General features: G+C 40.3%; 1 protein-coding gene across 1 annotated transcript; it reads right to left on the bottom strand.

The window, feature by feature from the left end:
• Positions 1–682: 682 nt before the first annotated feature.
• Positions 683–2,284, bottom strand: LOC148021611 (uncharacterized). Its single transcript, XM_087697064.1, has 2 exons — positions 2,040–2,284; positions 683–1,912 (listed from the first exon to the last, which is right to left on the bottom strand). The coding sequence occupies exon 2, from the start codon at positions 1,903–1,905 to the stop codon at positions 1,012–1,014; it is 894 nt and encodes a 297-aa protein (XP_087553190.1). The 5' UTR covers positions 1,906–1,912; positions 2,040–2,284; the 3' UTR covers positions 683–1,011.
• Between the last annotated feature and the right edge of the window lie 5,640 nt (positions 2,285–7,924).

The raw sequence follows: 7,924 nt of genomic DNA, 5'->3' as shown, positions 1-7,924 counted from the left end.
CAGACAAGTCTTGTAATTCAGCTGACAAATGCAAACAAAGGGAGAATATCACTACACAAATGCATGGAGCAGCAAACAAAGCCACCCAATACAACTCTCCAACCTGCAACAGCAGATGTCAACTTTATGAAGCCATGATCATAAATTTACATCAAACTGCTCCATGAATCCTAACCCTGAGGATATGGCAAGTCAAAGATCCTGTGCTTAGTAAAAGACATCAAAAATCTTACATGAGCCATGGAGTATGGCAAAGATGATACTCTTCAAAAACAAAAAAATATCCTTACACTTTCAAGAAGTCATGAATCGAATGGCATAATTTAACTATTGGAGACTTTTCTAAGCAGCTTCATCACAGCTTTCTAGAAAGCAAAACACTCGGACCCAATGTAAAAGCATTTCTTGAAAATGTCGGACACCTTGGACTGAAACATTCCGCTTGTACTGAGACCAGTAACATATTCTGCAGCAATGAGTTCTTTCCCTCAAGACTTGTGAAATAGCCAAAGGACAAGTGAAATTTGGAGGTCTCAAGCAGAGTTTGAAAGGATTCTGAAATGACTCATCCTCATGAAAACCCCAAAATCAATACATAAGTTCTAAAGAACTTTTGACTCCGACAATATAATCCACATCATTTTATTCAGGAGAAGAGTCACATTTAGTTGACACAACAAAATTAAGACACAATGACCAAGGGTCAAGGCAATAACATCCATATTGCAGATGAGTTTCAAAGGTGTTTCCCATTTGTTACAAGTACTGTTCCAAATCCATTTTTACTTCCAGACTGGAAAAACTCTCTACTTGGCAAAAGGGCTTCTTCAAGCCACACTCAGTAAAAAAAAAAGTTGTCCTCCAATTCAAGCCTCCTGGTGAACCATAAAAGTTGTGAAAGTAGCTCCATATCCCAGTGGACTGAAAGCAGAATAAGGACAAAATTGCCATGGAGGGACATTATACCACTAGTATGCAAATCAACATCACTATGTCACAAGTTTTTCCAATCTAATTTCCCTTGGTTTGCGCAGCAACCTCAGCAGCAAAGTCCTGACTCCTTTTCTCAAGACCTTCCCCCAGAACAAAACGTTCAAACCTTCTCACCTTGATGTTTTCACCAATAGTAGCTACTGTCTGTTTGATCAAATCCTTGATCAGAATCGAGTCATCCTTGATGTATGATTGTTCAAGTAGACTAAGTTCATTTAGCATCTTTGCCACACGGCCTTCAACAATTTTAGCTCTTATTGCCTCAGGTTTCTTCAAGAGATCTTCCTTTTGCATTTCGATTTCTTTCTCTTTCTTGACAAACTCCTCAGGGATGTCCTCAACCGAAACGAACTTGACTTGCTGGCAGGCGACTAACTGCATGGCAAGGTCATCCACTAATTGCTGAAAGATCTCACCTCTTGCGACAAAGTCAGTCTCACAATTAACCTCTACTAGCACACCAATCCTGTTATCATGCACATAGCTGCCTATTCTGCCCTCTGCAGTTATTCTGCTTGATTTTTTCTCAGCACTGGCGAGGCCTTTCTTGCGCAGAAACTCACGGGCCTTCTCAAAATCACCATCATTTGCCTCCAAAGCTCTTTTACAATCCATCATGCCTGCACCTGTTTCTTCCCGCAGCTTTTTCACTGTGGTAGGTGTCACAGCAGCCTTGGTGGTCTCTGTTGCGACCTTGCCCTCGACAGCGGAGACCCTAAGCAATGATGCCCCCTGCCTAACTGCACACTTCCATGCAGACTTGGATAACAGTAAGCTGAAACAGACAGGCTCTTTCATGGAGAAGGTGGCACTATTGAGCCTCTTTCTCAGAGTTCGAGTCTCCGAGGAGCCTGTTTGGCATCCATTAGGGGTCAGCAGCCCGGAAGAACAAGGCAATGCAACAGGAGCCATATGGAACCTGATAAGACACACCACCAAAAACCTGGTAAGAGAAAAGAAACCCTGGACCATCAAAATAACATACACAAGGCCCAACCGTGACTGACGACACAGATTTGGCTTTAAAATGGATAATACTAGCCAACCTCAATCTTATTACACACGGTCGCAACGCCTCAGAAGCAGGCGAGGGAGAAAAGGAGGCGCAGACCAGAGAGAGAGAGAGAGAGAGAGAGAGAGAGTGTGTGTGTGTGTGTGTGTGTGTGCGGGCGCACGCGCGATGCGGCCCTCTCCACGGGAATCACAGGATAAGCAAAGCACTCGAGCATCTTAATACCAACCGGGCGCCCTCTGATTACCCGGCCGCCCTCCCCATACCCTCGTAGTGAGCGATACTCACAATATCACAATGCCATCATCCATGCCTTAATGTTAAAGGCCCAAGGTCGTAGGGTTGAATGAGAATAAGTAGCAAAGTAATCACACCAAGGACAAGAAAAGTGACTTAGAGGCATGCTACACGTAGGTCCATGACTTAACTAGTGCCCTTTTTAACCACTCAACAATAGTGGCCATGCGCAAATATTTACTAGGGCTGGTCAATAGTTTAGGGTATCGATGACCAACAATTTCTGCAATTCACGTGCTCTCTCTCTCTCTCTCTCTCTCTCTCTCTCTCTCTCTCTCTCTCTCTCTCTCTCTCTCTCTCTCTATGGATGTCTAGATGCAGACATCACACTATTGCCTTACAACCTATGCTCTCACCCATGGCACATCCACCTCTGCCCTACAACCCCCCAACTCTCTCTCTCTCTCTCTCCCCTTGTGTGCCAATTCTCACCTTGGCCTAGCAAATTAAAACCTGTCAGAGACATTCACAAACTCACTAAAGGTCTCCCTCTATCTCCTTCCCTAAATCAACAACTCCACATGGAAAATTGGATACATGCCTATTAGTATTCTAAAAAATACACAAACCTATCAATATTTGGAAAATACACTCGGTTGTATTGTCTACTCTTAAGCCTCATCCAATGGAAAACAGTGACACCTTTTCTCTAGCATTTGACAACTCCTCTAGCAAAGAAATCCTAGATTCAGTGCTCTTGACATGCAACTCTCATCCAAGGCACACAACACAAGCTTCGGATTGATAACGCTACTCCAAACATTGATCACTTTGATGACAATTCTTGGGAGGGATTTTTGCTTGCATAATTTCGACCAACTTGAAGAAGAAGAGAGTGATGATGAGAAGGCTTTCTTTTTGCAACAATAAGTGCGGTCAATGTGGTGTGGTACTGGTGCCACACAAAGCCCAAGAGCATCTAACGTCTTAGTATGTGAAACCAATATCATCAATCAATTGGTGGAACCACTACATCTCGTATGCGCACCTTTTCACTTTCTCATTGCCTTGCTTGAGGTTGTATGTTCTTTGGTCCTAGAACAACATGTTGCAAGGACGTATTCCCCCAACACTTCACAAGGTTCTTGGCAAAGTATTATCAATCAAGAGAAAAGAGGCAATCACTATCCTTCACCTTACATGTGGCATTGATGTCTTGGAGCATTTTGGAAGCAGTCGATCCACGGTCTCCAAAGTAGCCTATGAGTTCGCATAATACTTGGGGAAAAATGGCTGACACGTGTTGTAGTGGCCTCAAGCAGAGTCCAAGCTTAGCGAAGTCAAAGAAGGATTCAAAGCATTGCATGGATTTCCTAGTTGTTGTGGGGCAATCAATGCTACACAATTAGAGCTTGATTTACCTCCACTAGAAAGTGGAGCAAACTAGTTCAATCATTGTGGCTAGTGCAGTATGATTGTGCAAGGAATTGTGGATGCTGACAGGCATTTCCTCCACATCAATATTGAATGGCCAAGGTCTATTCATGACAATAGAGTGTTATGTAACTCCACGTTCTTTAAACTTTGCCATGGGAAAAGAAGATTGATACTAGATGCTCCCTTCAAGTTTGCTAAACTCCACATTAGAGAGTTCATTGTTGATGACGGAGGATGTCCTCTTTTGCTATGGCTGATCACACCTTTTCAAAGGGACAAGCTCACCAGCAAAGACATGCACAACCACAACTACATGCAGTCATCAACTAGGATCATGTTTGAGCATGCTTTTGGTAGACTAAAACATTCCTAGGTTTATTTAGGCAAAAGTATCCAAAACACTGATCTTCATTCCTTGCCAAAGACTGTAAATGCATGTTGTATTTTGCACAACATCCTTATAGACCATGAGGAGGAGAAGGTGGAGGTCAAATACCACTTGGATTTGAATGATCTGCTAGTTGTGACAACCTTCATCTTTACTACATCAATTGGTATAATAAGTGTTCATGGCTTCTCAATATAGGGAGGGGAAGCTTGTAAGGAATGATCTCATGGAGTATTGTAAACCTTATGAGGGAGGCGAATGATGTTTAGGAATCTCAGTATTTAGCTCCATTCTTCATCATTCCAAGATGGAACCCCTTTCGTTACCGAAATCAATCAAGTTTGTTTTCTTTGAAATATTACTCACCTTGCGTAATGTACTTCTTTTGTACAATTTATTTTTCATCAGATCTTGTGTATCATTTTTTGGACATTGTATGTCTTTCAATGAATTGAATGACTTATAGATAATTAAGTTCTTGGTACACAAGATTGTGTCACACTTTATTATTAGCATTGCAAGAGCCATACCTTCTATGGTGCACATGTGTTTTTCCAACTATAGTTGACTAAAACATCTACGTTCATGAGTCTGCATCAAACTGAGGTATTGATACCATACATAAGAACCATCACTCTTGAATTTATTTGACATCTACATGTTCGAAATTTCACAATGAAATTGTCCATACCCAATTATAATAAGGTCTAAAAGACTTCAACCATATTGCACGTGATCCTCTACCTTGTTTGAAAACATTTATAGTTCATAAGTTATTTGTTTAATGACAATGCAACTACCTACATTGCCTAGGCACTTCATTGTGCATGTTCTGTACAATGATTTTAGCTTCACAAACAACTAACTGTCCATCTTGAGAGAGCTAGTCTTTTTTGCAAGTGGATCAACAGGATCAAACATATCATAATTCACTTAAGTTTGCATCAAACCGAGGTGTTGATACCATACATAAGAACCATTACTCTTGAAATTATTTGACATCTACATGTTCGAAATTTCACAATGAAATTGTCCATACCCAATTATAATAAGGTCTAAAAGACTTCAACCATATTGCACATGATCCTCTACCTTGTTTGAAAGCATTTATAATTCATAGTTATTTGTTTAATGACAATGCAACTACCTACATTGCCAAGGCACTTCATTGGGATGTTTTGTACAATGATTTTAGCTTCACAAACAACTAATTGTCCATCTTGAGAGAGCTAGTCTTTTTTGCAAGTGGATCAACAAGATCAAACATATCATAAGTCACTTAAGTTTGCATCAAACCGAGGTGTTGATACCATACATAAGAACCATCACTCTTGAAATTATTTGACATCTACATGTTCAAAATTTCACAATGAAATTGTCCATACCCAATTATAATAAGGTCTAAAAGACTTCAACCATATTGCACATGATCCTCTACCTTGTTTGAAAGCATTTATAGTTCATAAGTTATTTGTTTAATGACAATGCAACTACCTACATTGCCTAGGCACTTCATTGTGCATGTTCTTTACAATGATTTTAGCTTCACAAACAACTAATTATCCATCTTGAGAGAGCTGGTCTTTTTTGCAAGTGGATCAACAAGATCAAACATATCATAATTCACTTGAGATATTGCAAAGCTATAAATCCCCATTTTTGTTTCCATCTTTAACCATAATAATCCTTCTCTACGAAGCCACATTGATGCATACAAAAATGCTTCTCCAAAGCATAAGATGAACGTTTGAAGAGGATTGTGCATACTATGTTGTAATGGAACCTTTCATCCATGTTCTAGTGGTACCATGTGGGACCATGCTTTTCTAAGTTGTTTTAGCCTTATGAATGCCTAAATCATTAAAGACTATGATGTAGTAACTTTGAATCCTTAACGACCCTAACTACCACCACCCTAACTACCATTATTACAAGTTGTAGTCAATTTGTCCCAAGATATGATCTAAGAACCATTTTCAATCCCCGATGTACCGATAAAATAGATTGCAAAACCACCAAACAATGATTTGAACCACAATTCATGTTGGGGTTTCGCGGTAGCATGGGAATGTGGAAGTACAAAATAATAATTCCATAAACATGGGTTCATTCTTGTATTACAAATAACATTTCTTCTAGGTAAGTGCATGATTCATGTGTTCAAACCAATGCCATAGCAAGTACTAACTCTACGCCATGTGTTTTTGTGAGAAATATAACTATGTTGACATCATTTCGTTTTTGTGCATTCATGGAACAATTATAAATATTTGTTTATGCATGAGCCCTTATCTTTCTAAATTATTGTTTTTTTCATCCTTCATGACACCTCTTTGATTACATTGTTCATTAGCTTTGAATAAGAAATAATGGATGGGAGTTGTATGTAAATAAGCCACCGTCTTTTGGACTATCCAGGTTTTTCACTAGAAAGATGTTCCCTAGGGGTTGAATTGAGGCTTGAGGGGAGTTTATGTATGCTGGGTGGACTTGTATGCATAATGCACAATGTGCTTAGGACAAGCTCCAATGGGGCTAAAAACCCAAAAGCATTGAGAGAAGCCCATGTGATGGAATTTATTATGGGGAAATCCATGCTTGCATTTTGGAATGAGGTGCTTATAACTACACTGTTACATGCAACAATTTTGTATATGATTATTGCTCATGGCAACCACATCGTGGTACTATAAATGTAGCTTGGCTTAAGCCTCATAGATCCATTGCCAAGCTACCTTGAAAATCTTAGAATTTAAGGAATCCCTATCAAGAACATGCAAGCATTTGATGGGGCCTTGCATGTTTCTAAATTAATATGATCTAGAAAAGATCATAATGTCCCCATTTTTTATCAATTTTTCTTTCCACAATATTTATTTTCTTCTTGTGTCCCCCCCACCCCGAAATAATATTTTCCCCCAATTATGAGACTTCTTCCCAAAACATGCGCATTTCCCACTGGCTTTGCAACTATCATCATACATAAGCATGAATGTCAAATTATTTACATAGATCATGTAGGAACTTACTCACATGAAACCATGCGAGAACTGATGTAAGCCATAAGGGTTAAACCTTAATGGGAATGGAGATGAGAAATAAGAATTAAGGTAGGGGTCGGTCTATAACATGCCATCTTTTTGCACCACCTTCCAATCATTAAATTTTTTTATATCTAAAAAATGAATTACCCTAATCTCTCACCCCTTTGCCGCCAAATAGCTGACCCCCCTCCCCCCCCCCCCCCCCAATCCCCACCCAACCATCATCATCATCATTCCTCCCTTGTTTGCTACCTGATTAATCCCCCCCTGCAATTGTTGGGGGTAAAGGTGCCTCCACCTAGCCATCCGTGTATTACTACACTGACATTACATGCACTTGCACACTGCAGGTGATGAGCACCCATCACTATCAGTTCATTCTTTATTCTTCAATGGCATTTGAATAAAGGGAAGGCCAGTCATACATTGTGACTATTGGAGTTTCCACATTCTGTGTGTGTCTCTCTCTCTTGATGTTGCTCCTTCCACCATATCTCTTGCTCTCACTCATGCTTCCACTTGAGGGCTCACCTCCCTTCAATTGGTATTAGAGCCTTCTTCTTCACGAGCTCGAGCTTGGTCTGGCACACTCTCAACTTCCATTCAAATACCTACAACATTCATCTCTTTATTGGCAGGCATAGCCACTCTGTTCGAGCTTCCTATCGGTTGCATTCTTCTTGGGAGCCTTCTCGAGTAAGTTGGAGCAGCCCCCATAGCCCTCACCATGTTAGTGCAGCATCACATTGTGTGGAATAGGCCCTTTTTTTAGTAGCAACTCACATTTTTCATCTCCTACAGCATATCTTCTTC

This window comes from Lygodium microphyllum, chromosome 17, assembly GCF_053477565.2.
Source record: "Lygodium microphyllum isolate KBCC chromosome 17, Lygodium_microphyllum_v1.1.10, whole genome shotgun sequence".
NCBI classification, from domain to species: domain Eukaryota; kingdom Viridiplantae; phylum Streptophyta; class Polypodiopsida; order Schizaeales; family Lygodiaceae; genus Lygodium; species Lygodium microphyllum.
Note: the sequence above shows the minus strand (reverse complement) of the source record. Positions and strands in the feature narration are given on the sequence as shown.

Bases quoted from the DNA above. Each gene is read 5' to 3' on its own strand.
- LOC148021611 (XM_087697064.1), bottom strand. From the start codon at position 1,905: ATGGCTCCTGTTGCATTGCCTTGTTCTTCCGGGCTGCTGACCCCTAAT.